This window comes from Protopterus annectens, chromosome 7.part0 (assembly GCF_019279795.1).
Source record: "Protopterus annectens isolate FY-2018-M chromosome 7.part0, PAN1.0, whole genome shotgun sequence".
In the NCBI taxonomy this organism is placed as follows: Eukaryota; Metazoa; Chordata; order Ceratodontiformes; family Protopteridae; genus Protopterus; species Protopterus annectens.
In genome coordinates, this window is record NC_056739.1 from 35,588,924 (window position 1) to 35,602,312 (window position 13,389).

The 13,389-nt window shown below is 46.7% G+C and overlaps 1 protein-coding gene across 3 annotated transcripts in view; it reads left to right on the forward strand.

Moving 5' to 3' along the window:
- Positions 1-13,389, forward strand: part of PSRC1 (proline and serine rich coiled-coil 1) — a 909,216-nt gene that overhangs the window by 753,945 nt on the left and 141,882 nt on the right. For 2 of the 3 annotated variants that reach the window (XM_044076466.1, XM_044076467.1), the window contains one exon: positions 5,412-5,541. The exons of the other annotated variant lie outside the window; for it this stretch is intronic. In XM_044076466.1, coding sequence (XP_043932401.1) covers positions 5,412-5,541 — 130 coding nt within the window. The remainder of the gene's footprint in view (positions 1-5,411; positions 5,542-13,389) is intronic. 3 annotated transcript variants of the gene reach the window in all.

Genomic DNA, 13,389 nt, shown 5'->3' on the forward strand with positions numbered 1-13,389 from the left:
AGCGGCGGGCCGAAGACTCCTCCTCGGCCCCGCCTGCCAAGCGGGCTTCTCCCTCCAGGGTTTCTGGTTCACCGCCTCCTCGGATACGATCCCCTTGCTTCTCACCGAGACCTGAGGAGGAGGTGACCCGGTCCCCATCGAGGTCATCGAGGCAGCACTCCAGGCCTGCCTTGGCGGCCTCCTCGAGGTCCACCTTCATTATGTCAGATGCGGACATGGACCGGATGATGAGGAGGTTCATCCAGGCCCAGATGCAGATGGGAATGCTCTTGCCTGCCCCCCCCCCCCCGGGGGGGAGCTCGACCCCCTTTTTTGCTCCTATCACTCCTTCTCCAACCCGCCTTCCGGGTTCGGAGCTGTCGGAGCCGAGCCGCGTTGGATCCGGGGGTGGGTCGGAGCCGACAGTGCTAGGCACTTCATCTCCGACTATTCCCTCGAGTTTGTCGGATCCGACCTGTCGGAGCCATGGGCCGAGCTTTGGATCCGAGGGACTCGGTGTGCTTTCGGCCCCGTCCCGGTCGGAGCGCGCGGGTCCTTCGGATCCGATAGTCTCGACTCCGGGTCAGATCCGTCAGAGAGCGGCTCCCCCTCGGCTTTCGCGGTGGTGGAGAGGGTACTGTTGAGTGCATCCAGGCCCCCGGTCCTGGCTTCGGCTCCCCCCTGCACTCCCTCTCAGCTGGTCCTGGCTCCCCTCACCCGGCCTTCGGGGCAGCCTGTTTCAGCGCCTCTAGGTGTTCCATTGGAACAGGATATTGCTGGTGAGGACTCCTCGGACAGCCCCCCCCCCCCCGAGGAGGTTCCTCGCAAGTTGAAGTGTAAGAGGAGGCACGTGGACTCCCCTGAGTCCCTCACTGAAGATACGGACTTGGATGAAGGGGAAGGCTCCCCAAGGTCACCCCCCGAGGATGTCTCCTTTGGAGACATCATGGAAATGCTCAGAATCAGGGGGGGTGGTCTGCCCCCAAGGCTTCCTCCGAGTCCGTATTCCTAGAGGCCTTCGAGGCAGGGCCATCTACCTCTTGGGTGTCCCCTCCCCCCGACCCCTTGGTGGATCTTATAGCCACTAGGGCTTGGAGGGAGCCAGACACTGTAGAGCCGGTTCCCAAGCGCCCGGACAAAATCTTGAGCCCCCCGTCAGAGAGACCCCACTGGAGCAGAGGTCCCCCTGTGGATGCCATGTTGGTGGCGGCAGCCACCAAGAGAGAGTTGGCTCAGGAGAGCCCCACGGTTCACCCGCTGAGCAAGGAGTCTCGCGCGATGGACCGCCTTGGGAAGCGGGCCTTCAGTTCAGCGACCTTCTCCATGAGGGCCCTGAACTATATGGCACACATCATTTGGATGCAGCGGGATCTAATCAAAGAATACTCTGCTTCCCCCCCAGGGTCCATGTCAGAAGGGGACAAGCAACTGTACTCCTCCCGAATGTCCACCCTACGTTCTGTTTCTAACACCTCTATGCGACTTTTGTCTCACGCCACTGAGGGAGCCGCTAGAGCAGGCGGAGTCGGGCTGGTCATGAGGAGGCAAGCCTGGCTCCGACATTGTGACTTCTCGGAACCCTTTAAGGCATCATTTGCGAATGCCCCTTTTGATGGTTCTGCATTGTTTGGCAAAACCGTTCGGAACACCCTTGTCCAGAGCAAGAAAGACAGGAAGACATTGTCTGCCGTCGGAGTCTGCTTCTCTGCTCCCCAGAGAGGTCCTTTGCCAAGAACCAAAAGGGTCAGAAGAAGATGTGGTTCCGGAAATCGCATCAATCCCAGTCTGCTCTGGACAACCAGTCCTCTCGTGGCAGAGGAGGACAGGGAGGACGCCGCCCTAGAGGCAGAGAGGGTCCCAGGAATTTTGGGTCCAGAGAACCCTTCTCTGAGAGGCCCACGCAGAACCCCTGAGGGTTTACCCGGCTGCTCCACTCTGGAGGCAGTCGGGGGACGTTTTTCGAGGCACCTAGCAATGTGGGAGTCCATAACAACGGATCGCTGGGTGCTTCGTGTTATATCCAGAGGCTACCAAATTCCCTTTCTTGTAACCCCCAGAATCAGAAGCCTCCCCGATGTACCGCCCAATCAGAGGGAGGCGGCTGCTGCAGAAATTCAGCAGCTCTTACAAAAAAGAGCCATCCAGCCCATCCCCCCAGATCAGCTCGGATCAGGGTTTTACTCCAGGTTCTTTCTGGTGCCAAAAAAGATGGGGGATGTGAGGCCCATCCTGGACCTCTCTCTCTTGAACCTGGCAGTACCAAAAGTAAAGTTCCGGATGGTCACACTGCAATCTATTCTCCCACTACTGCTGGAGATCAACTGGATGTGCTCAATAGACCTCAAGGATGCGTACTATCATATTCTCGTAAACAGATGCTCCAGGAGGTTTCTCCGCTTCCGGCTGGGAGCCAGCCATTTCCAGTTCAGGGCCCTTCCCTTCGGTCTCACCTCAGCCCCCAGGGTGTTCACCAAGGTCTTGGCAGCGATAGCGGCCCACCTGAGACTCCAGGGAATTCAGGTCTTTCCGTACCTGGACGACTGGCTCCTTACCGCCCCACAAGGCATCTTCTTTGCTCATGCAGGGATTATTTCCTCAAGCTGGCTCCACTCTTAGGGTTAACCATCAACATGACCAAATCCTCCCTGGCTCCTACACAAGTACTGGATTTCATAGGGGCGAGGTTGGACTCCAGACTGATGCTTGCTTTCTGACTCCAGATAGGCTTCAGAACCTGAGGTTGCACGTGCAGGCCATCCTTCAACTTCAAGCTCCTTCGGCGGAATTGGTCCTGAGGGCTCTAGGGTCAATGGCGGCAGCAATTCCGCTGCTACCATTGGCCCGGCTGAATATGAGGGTCATACAGTGGACCCTCCAGGTACAGTGGTCCCTATCTCGCGATCCCCTGTCTCATCCCATTCCACTAAGCAGGGTTTGCAAAAGGTCGCTCGTGTGGTGGCTTCAGTCCTCCAATCTCCACACGGGACGCCCCTTCTCGCTGCCTCCGCCAGTCGCCACAGTGACCACGGACGCTTCTCGCCTGGGGTGGGGGGGCACTATTCGGGCAGAACAGTCCAAGGCACGTGGAACGACATAGAGACCTCATTGCATATCAACGTCCTGGAGATGAGGGCGGTGCTTTTGACGTTGCAAGCACTTCACAACCCTCTTCCGGTGGGGACGATTGCGGTACAGACGGACAACATGTCAGTTGTCTAGTACATCAACAAACAGGGGGGAACCAGGTCTTGCCCTCTCTGCCGCGAGGCCATGAGAGTGTCGGAATGGGCGATATCCACCAACCGCTTTCTCATCGCAATGCACATTCCGGGACTGTCAAACATTTTAGCGGACAGGCTCAGTCGTACTATCCTGACTCCTTACGAGTGGTCTCTCAATCATCTAGTGGCAGAGCAAGTATTTGCCCGATGGGGGCGACCTTGTTGCGATCGTTTTGCCTCTCCCTCAAATACCAAATGCAACGATTACTTCGCTCTGATCCCCCCTCCGGGGTAGTCCCCGAGAGACTCTCTAGTTCATGCTTGGCCTCCCGGTCTGCTTTATGCTTACCCGCCTCTGCCCCTGATGTTGAAACTATTGCAGAAAGCCAGTCAGTTGGGGAGCAAGATGATCCTCATTTTCCCATTGTGGCCTCGTCAGACGTGGTTCCCTTACCTATGGTCTCACCTGATTCATCCGCCCTGGATGCTGGATCCCCTCCCGGATCTCATTTCACAACCCCTGGGTCTTCCGACTCCGAACCTGGCCAACCTAAAGTTGACGGCTTGGTTGCTCCCGTTCCACTCCTGATAAGGACTCCCGGAATCTCATCACCAGTCAAAGCCATCCTAGTAGCAGCTCACAAGCCTTCCACCAGAAGGGTCTATCTGAGTAAATGAAAATGTTTTTCCATTTGGGCAGAGCACCGTCATTTAGATCCCTTTACGGCTCCGGTAGCGTCGGTTCTAGATTTTCTAACTTCTCTCTTTCACCAGGGGGCTAGTTCTTCCACGGTCAAGGTGCAACTTGCAGCAATTTCACACTATCATGTAGGGCAGGAGTCAGGCCCGCTTATTACTTCCAAACTGTGTAAGACCTTCTTCAAGGGTACCTTCCTCCTCAGGCCCCCGGTCAAAGAGGTGGTACCTCCATGTGATTTATCCCTAGTTTTACAGGCCTTGACTAGCCCCCCTTTCGAGCCGGCGGCCACTGTTGATCTTAAATACCTCTCTTGGAAAACGGCCTTTTTGGTGGCCATAACTTCAGCCAAGAGGGTCTCGGAACTCCAGGCTCTCTCAAACCACCGTATTTGGTCTTCCACCCAGACAGAGTTCACCTCAGGATCAATCCGTCTTTTCTACCTATGGTATCTTCGGAAGCTAACATTAATCAATCTATTAATCTTCCAGTATTCTTCCCCAACTATCAAAACAAAGGAGAGTATAAGCTGCACTCTTTAGACGTGCACAGACAACTACGTTTTTATACTCCTCGAACTACTGGTCATAGGCAATCCGATCAGTTGTTTGTCTCCTTTGCCAAAAACAACTTCGGCAAGTCGGTTTCTAAAGTTACCCTCTCCCGATGGATATCTAGTTGTATTCTCTTAGCATATCAGAGCTCGGGAATGCCTGCACCTCAGGGAGTCCGTGCTCATTCTACTAGGGCCGTTGCTACATCGGCTGCTTTCAAGGCTAGAGTTTCTCTGGATGACATTTGTTCCGCAGCCACCTGGGCTTCATCTCATACCTTTATCAGCCACTACAAAGTAGATATTGTCTCCCGAGGTAGGGCGTCTTTTGGCTCTGCAGTGCTCCGGAATATCCTTCCATGAAGGCCACCCAAGATTTAGGTAGCTGGGGACTCTGTCCCAAAGGTTGCTAACAAATGAAGTTCCTACTTCAGATTAAGAAGTTATGTACTCACCATAACGTTCCATCTGAGTAGGTATCTTCATTTGTCTGCAACCATCCCCCCCTCCTTCCCCCTGACCAAAATGATCCTACCTGGGGTTCTTTAGATTAGTTCCCTCTGGGACACAGTATTAGCTGTGCTATAGGGCAAACTTGATCTGAGGTCAGTCAGGGTTGGTAGGGGATTATGGGTAAAAGGAGGAGCTAGGAGCTCGGATCTATGCTGTGATAGAAGTTGCCGGCTCGGATCCGAGATCGGATCCGTATCCCAAAGGTTGCAGACAAATGAAGATACCTACTCGGATGGAACGTTATGGTGAGTACATAACTTCTTATTCAACTCGCTGAGCAAGTGAAAGCTAGATAGTTTCATTCTCACATAATTGTTTCATCAGTGCAGTCATCACGGTATTTTCTCTTGTAGAAATTTGATTTTTAGATTATTTTATAATTACAGTAAAGTTTTTTTTTTAAATGCTGTGTTTGGCTTTTCTCTCATGTGTAAATTTTATTGTACAGGTGCCTTACTGCTGACAGAGATGATGGTAGTGGTAGGAAACCAGCCTTTTACAGAGTAAAGCAGAACAAAGACAAGGCAGCAAGAAGTTATTCAGGGTACACAGTGCCTGGTGTCTGTTCCAGGCCTGAGGTATTAGCTTATTTTAGTTAAAATAGTGTATCCTGTTTGAAAATTGCTTAGCAGAAATAGTAGTTGACTTGTGTTTTAACATGACTGCTGGACTAGAGCATTTCTAGAGTAATACATTCAGACATTATTAGATTATAACGCCCTCATCTAGAATGTGTAAACCTGCTGAAAGATTTCTTCTCTTCCACATTCTCCAGAATAAATAAAGCTGACACCTCCTTGTAAAAACAAATCACACAGGACTGTATCTCTACTCTTACATCCTAACTTTCACTTGAAAGCTGTCAAAATCCATTCATTGTTTAATCATTTTTGCAGCATAAAAGATCCTGTTCCCTGAACAAAATTCATCGTAACAATTGAGATGTCTAATTGTGTTTTTGGATGAGGGTCATCTCTATCAATTGCTCTGTTAATTAACTGATAAAAGTGTTTAAGGCTCTTAACTTATGCCAAAACCGGTCTGTCTGTGTTAACTTTTTAATAAAGTTACACCTTATACACCTTGGTGCTGGCTTTCCTGCTTTTTTATTACCCATAATGTAGCAAACCCTAACATACCTCAGATCTCATTTGACACTTTTTGCATATAGATGTGGTCAGCTTTGCTCTTGAGCCATTTTTGAGATTAAGTGCTTTTTCAATATTTTTTCCTTCTCCCATTTCTGTGTACACTTAGTGTATTTCTTACATACCATTGCTGGTATTTTTTCCTAAGAATTTAAACTTTTGCTAATTTTAAATACATGTATCTTCTGTGTTTACTTGCCTTTCTCTTACACCTTTGGTGTATTCTTTTTGTACCATAGTTGGTACCCCCCCCCCCCCAAAAAAAAACTTTCTATAGATGCAGTACTCATCATCTATATACCCAGTGCCTTCTAGGGTCCAATCTCCCTTCCAAGAGAGATGGCGATCCAAGTCACCATCTTTTGTTTCATCTCGTTTTTCCAGGAGTCTCACTGAAGCATTGTGGATAGAATGATGAGGAAGTTTCTTCCAGCACAGATGGGGGCTCTCCCAGCTCCTACCCCCTCAGGTCAGGAAGCCTTAGCCAGCTCTACCCCTCTAGTACTAGCTTCCTCTCCAATTCAACACTTTCTTTCAAGAGTCCTTGGATCAGAATTTGCAAAGACCATCTTCATCGTATCTAAAGACAGTGGTGTCCTCCGATCCGAGGATTTCTCTGAGCGCCCCTGCTCTGAGTTCACAGCTGAGTGGCTGTCGTAGCCGAAGCATCCCAGTCAGATCTGAAGTTTTTGGAGCTGTCTCTGCCCCTTGAAGCCTCAGCCCTGGACAGCTCAACTCCGACCTCTGTCTCAGGTAGGTTGCCTTCAGGGCAGACGAAGCCAATGGGATAGAAGCATGTCTTCACAGCTCCATCTGCTTCCTTCTCCACTGGACAGTCTGCTTTTGAGGTAGTGGAGAGAGTGTTCTCTGCTTCGGCAGGACAGATGGTCTCTCTCCCCTTGGATCTTCCTTCGACATTGAACTCCACAGGGACAGCCAGTCCAAACCCTCCAAACTAGCCAGCAGGGTGTTACCGTCTCTTCCGATACTTCCCGGAACATCCCACTGAGGAAGTTCCCTGGAAGAGAAAGTACAAAAGGCGGCACTTAGATGCCCCACAGGCATCTGTCACAGAAGACACTGATTTTGACGAAGGGAAAGGATCCCCGAGATCACCACCTGAAGACGTCTGATTTGGAGACATTCTGGAGATCCTCAGGCAATGGAGGGGTTGCTCCTCCCAAAATTCTTCTGCTGAGGAATCAGTGTTTCTGGAGCTGTTTGGATTGGCCCATCTACCTCCTGGGTGACTCCGCCTGCTGATGAGCTCATTGATTTGATCTCTCAGTGGGTATGGAAGGTACCGGATACAATTTAACCTATCCCCAAGAGATCAGATTGAATTCTGGCACCTCCAACTGGAAGGGAATACTGGAGCAAGGGGGTACCAGTGGATGCCATGGTTGTGGCAGTAGCCATGAAGAAAGAACTTGCAGAGCAAAGTTCCACTGTCCATCCCCCTACTAGAGAGTCCAGGGCTTTGGACAGATTTGGGAAGCATGTATATGCTTTAGCGACCTTTGATCTTAGTTCGCTGAACAATTTAGCACATTTTACTAGGTTGCAAAGAGATTGATAAAGAAGCTATCAAATACTCTTTCAGGGACAACTACTGCAGAGAAACTTCAGTAGCATCGCAATTGGCAACCCTTCAGTCCATCTCAAATTCATCAGTGAGGCTTATCTCTCATGCAGCTGAGGGTACCTCAAGGGTGGCGAGTTCAGGCATCTCATTAAGGAGACATGCCTGGATTTGCTGTGGCTTTGCAGAGCCTTTCAAGTCTTCTTTCGTCAATACTGCCTTTCATGGATCTTCCTTATTTGGTCCCTAGGTGAAGGACACAGTCTTCAGGTGTGAAAAAGATGGAAATACCCTCTCTGCTGTAGGAGTACGTTTTTCGACCCCTCAAAAAACCTTTTCTAGGAATCAGCGAGGAGATGAAAAATGTGGTTCAAGAAATCTTAAGGTCCTTTCCAAGATCCATGTGGAGAAGGTTCTGCCAGAGGCAGGGGGGGGACTCTAATGGAAGACACCACCCACGTGGCACAGGTGGCCTGCAAAACCAAGGGTCTAGCGATGCATTCTCTGACAGATCCTATCATCGCTCCTGAAAGGAGGCCCGATTGTCCCCCCTGTGGAGGCAATCCAAGGTTGTTTATCCCTGCACCAAAGAACCTGGCTAGATTTCACAAAAGACACTTGAGTGCAGACGATTATTTCCAGAGGTTATATAATTTCCTTTTCCTTTCTACCACCATCCTCACAAAAGTTGTTGGATGTTCACCCAGTCAGAGGAAAGTAGCAGCACTAGAAATACAAAAGCTTCTAGAAAAAACAATCCAAGAGGTCCCACCACACCAGACTGAATCCGGAACTTACTTAAGATTCTCTTTAGTGCCAAACAAAACAGGACTGGAGACCAACTCTGGATCCCAGCAATTTGAACAAGTCAATTCAACACTCAAAGTTTCAGATGGTCACAGTTCAGTCCATCCTGCCATTTCTGCGCAATAACGACTGGATATGCTGGATAGACCTTCAAGATGCATACTATCACATAAAAATGAACAGGTGCTCCAGAAGGTACTTGCACTTTTGGCTGGAAGCCAGTCATTACCAGGTTCCGAGCCCTGCCCTTTGGCCTTACCACAGTCCCCAAAGTGTTCACCAAAAGCATGGCAGTGGTGGCAGCTCACTTGAGACTCTAGGGATTCCAGGTGTTTCCATATTTAGACAATTGGCTCATTACCACTCGGACCAGGCATCTACTCATATTAACAAGAGACCAGGTACTCCAAACTTTCTATCTTCTGTGAATTACAGTTGCAGCCATTTCAAACACTGGAATTCATAGGTGCAAATCTCAGTACAGTATCTGCGACAGCCTCACTTCCCCCAAACACAGTACAAATGTTTAAGATTCCAGGTCACAAAATGATTCGCAACGCCAAAAGTTTATCTTAATTGATTCTTCAAGTCTTGGGGTCAATGTCAGCAGCCATAATTCTTGTTCCCCTAGCAAGATGTCATTTGAGAATTCTTCAGTGGATGCTAGCATTGCAATGGTCAAGTCTTTATCAAGGGACATCAGTTCAAATAACAATTAATTAGACATGCAATAAATACTTTTGGTGGTGGATAAGGTCAGATCAGCTTTTACAAGGCTGTGTATTCATTCTCCTACTCAAGGCCATAGTGACTATGGGCACATCCCAGATTATGTGGGAGGTGGGCATTTCCTAGGGGAAACAGTCCAAGGCACTTGGTCCCCCAAAGAGGCCAGTTTGCATATAAATGTCCTGGAGATGAGAGCAGTGCTTTTAGCTTTGCAAGCTTTTCTGGATGCTCTGCCTCTGGGGACAGTTGCGATCCAAACGGATTATATGTCAGTAGTTTGGTACATCAACAAACAAAGAGAAACCAATTCTTATCCCTTATATCAAGAAGCCCTCAGAGTGTGGCAATGGGCGATCTCATTGAACTGATTTCTGATAGCGATGCACATTCTGGGGAAGTCCAACATGATAGCAGACAAATTGAGCAGGTCACTTCTACTACCTCACTAGTGGTCTCTCAATAAAAACGTGACAGAAGCGATTTTGTTTTATTTATTTTACATTTGTTGACCGGGATAGTCCGGCTGGGTACATGCCCATTTTCAGCGGAGGCCCGGGGAGAAAAGCTCCAAAACACAAATAGTAATGCCAGTTTAAGATACATGGGATTTTACACTTTAAATACAATATAATCAACAGGAGGGTAATAATTCAGAAAGTGAACATAGATACACTTGATACATTTAGTACATCGATCTAGTAGAACAAACATAAGAATGAGAGCAGAGATGCACTCAATACATTTTAGGATTTTCCATCAATGGGGCCAGCCTTGCTGCAGTCCTTTTGCATCTCCCCTAAACAACAAGTGCAGCAGCTTTTTTGCCCTAACCCCCCCCCCCCAACTGGGGAATCACCAAGGGAAAGTCTGATCCATTATTGGCCCTCCATTCTTCTCCATCCACCAACCCCACTGATTCCCAAGTTTCTACAGAAAGCTGCAAGCTTGAAGAGCAAAGTCATCTTCATTGCACCTTACTCACCTCTACAGTTTTGTTTCTCCTTTTTTTGGCCTCACCTTCTTTACTCACCTTATATTCTGGATATGATTCCAGACCTACTGTCTCAACCGACAGGCATGGTTCACCCAGATATCTCAAACCCCAAGCTAACAGCGTGGTTTCTCCACTTCCTTTAATAGTCAGACAACCAATGCTCTTGTCTTATGTCTGTCATATATTTTTATTTTCCCATTAAGTTTCCACTAGGAAAATCTACAAGAGTAAGTGGAAGAGGTTGGCTTGTTGGGCGCATCAAAAACATTGATCCCTTTTCAGCCCCAACGCAAAGTGTACTAGAGTTTTTGGCAAACATTTTTAATGAGGGAGCTAATCCTCTACTATTAAAGTTCAATTGACAGCAATCCGTAATTTTCATGTAGGAGTTGGCAGTTCTTCTGTGGCCTCTACTAAGATATATAAGGCTTTCTTAAAAGGTACTATTCTACTTAGATTACCTTTTAAAAAGCCTACTCCTCCATGGGATTTGAATCTTCTATTGCAGGCCTTAATCCATTCCCCTTCGAACCAGCAGGAAATTGTAATCTTAAATTTCTGACTTGGAAGACAGTATTTTTAGTGATCACCTTTCCTAGGAGAATTTCAGAACTCCAAGCATTATCCTCTAGACCTCCTTACTTGATTTTCCATAAAGACAGAGTGTTGTTAAGAACCCATCCTTCCTTAATTTCTAAGTTGTGTCAGAATTCAATATCAATCGGTCTATTAACTTGCCCATTTTCTTTCCAAAATTCAAAAACAAAGGTGAATATATATGTTACATTTCCTGTCTGTTCATAGACAGTTGTGTTTCTATTACACAGAACAAAAGACATTAGAAAACCTGATCAGTTATTTATATCCTTTGCAGATAACAAATTAAGCAAATTTGTTACAAAGGTAACATTGCCAAGGTGGATCACAGACTGCATAGCCTTTGTCTGTAATAAATCAGGCATTTCATTACCAAAACCTTTAAGAGATCACTCTGCTAGATCTATGGCAACATTGTCGGTATTTTTATCCAATCATTCCATGGATGACATGTGCAGCTGCTACTTGGGCTAATCCTCATACCTTTATTACTCATTACCAATTGGATCTGGTCTTGAGGGGAAGAGCAACCTTTGGTTCAAGCATTCTCAGGAATATCCTTCCTTAGAGTCCTCCCAGAATGTAAGGTAGCTGGGGACTCTGTTCCAATGGTTGAGAAATGAATGAAAACTGACAACATCAGATAAAGAAGATGTGTACTTATCATAACGTCCCATCTGTGATGTCCATTTTCATTCCTCAACTTCCCACCTGCCAACCCCCAACCTTTATCATCAAAGACATCTGGAAGAAAGAGATGCTGTTAAAACACCACAGTGTTTTATATGGAGCTCTGGGTATTGGTATCCTTTTATCTAGCAAACAAGATCCGAGATTTGTTAGGGGTTGTACATTATGGGTAGGGAGGAGCTCAAGAGTTTCATTTGGCCACGACTTATAGTAATGGCCGAGTCGGATCCAAGGTTTGGATCCGAACCCAGTTGTTGAGGAAGAATGAAAATGAACACAGATGGAATGTTATGGTAAGTAAATAGCTTCGTTTTTTGTAAAAGTACTTGGGAAAGTTGTTTTCTTAGACTTATTGTGGTTATTTATTTTTTAAGAAAAGTGTGATAATTTGTGCAAAGAGCAAATAAACTCAGAAAAGTTGAAAGGACTGGTGAACTGAATGACCTCTGGCACAGACGAGGCCACAGGTTAGTTCAATCATTCATTGAACCTACTGCAATGAAGAATATGACAGGAGAATTAGCAGATTTTTTTTAAAGTCTAAGTGGCAAAGTAAGATGTTCATATTGAAAGAGCTACAGCATGAACCAGTGCTTCATTTCTGTGGGAAAAAGAACACAGGTTGTCCGGCGCAGGTAATTTCTTTGATGTAGAGATGTTTTTGGCTAAACATAAGTTGATTGAGATGGAAGTTAAAGCTCGGAGAAAGAAACTGAGAGTTACGGGTATATCAGAAAGAGCAGGAGGCTTGAGCTGTGCTGAGTACAATAAAGTTAATATGGTGACCTGGACTGATTTTTCACATTCTGAAAGCTTTGAGACTTGTTTGTGAATTGACAGTGGTGCATCCAAGAAAACCTGTGCTTCAATTTCAGAAATGGATATGTAAATAGAAGGTACTAACTCAGCTGTGTAGGCCAGGAAAAGTTTGTTCAATTCATAATAGAAAGAATTTGTTTGACGAGGCTTTTTCTAAACAAATTTAGTGGTGAGCGTGATGTTTAAATGCTGTTATGGAGTGTAACCAAAGGAATTTAAAGCAAAAATTGTAGTATCTGACTACTTTGAAAGTATTTCTCTTTTAAGAGGAGAACTTATGTATGTCTGTGATAAAGGCATAGGAAGGTGCAGTTTGAGTACCAGAATGACTGGGCAGCAGGGAGTCATCTTTGCTTAATCTAGTAAAGACTCAGCTGATGAAAAATATGTGCAAGTACAGTCACCTGGAGTTAATTAGGGCCTCTTAGGAGAATTCACCAGGACATATATTTAGATGTTCTTCATATTGATTATTGCTGCAATATATGGGTTAGATCCTGCCAAGGTATAACAACTGAAGATCAAAAACACACGAACACAGTTGAGTAAAAAGCAGAACACCTTTATCCAACACAAAGCTTTCGGGACAACTCCCTTTTTCAATGATTAAAACATATAACAACTGGCCAGCTTCCAAAGTTTCAGGGCACCTTCTATACACTCAAACTGGTAAGCAGTATGAACTGAGCTGACTAAAAGACAAGTTTGGGTCCCAAGCCCTACAGAGCTTTCCTGGAGACAGAGAGGGAGGCTGAGCACTGAAAGAACAATGCTAGGAAGACCAAAAAAAAAATAAATAACCACACCCTGGCATACACAACACACCAAAAAAAAAATAATATCTGAGGTGTCTGTGGAAGTCCAACGTATGGAGTATCCTTTCCTCCCTCAGTTTTGGATTCAGGGAAGAAAAGGGAGGTCAATATTTTGGCTTAAAGTAAACTCAGATACCACTTTAAGTATAAAAGAAAGATTAGTTCTCAAAGAAACCCTCTTCCTGTGGAAAATGAGATAGTGGTGACTCACCATAAAAGTTTGGAACTCCGATACCATTCTGAGG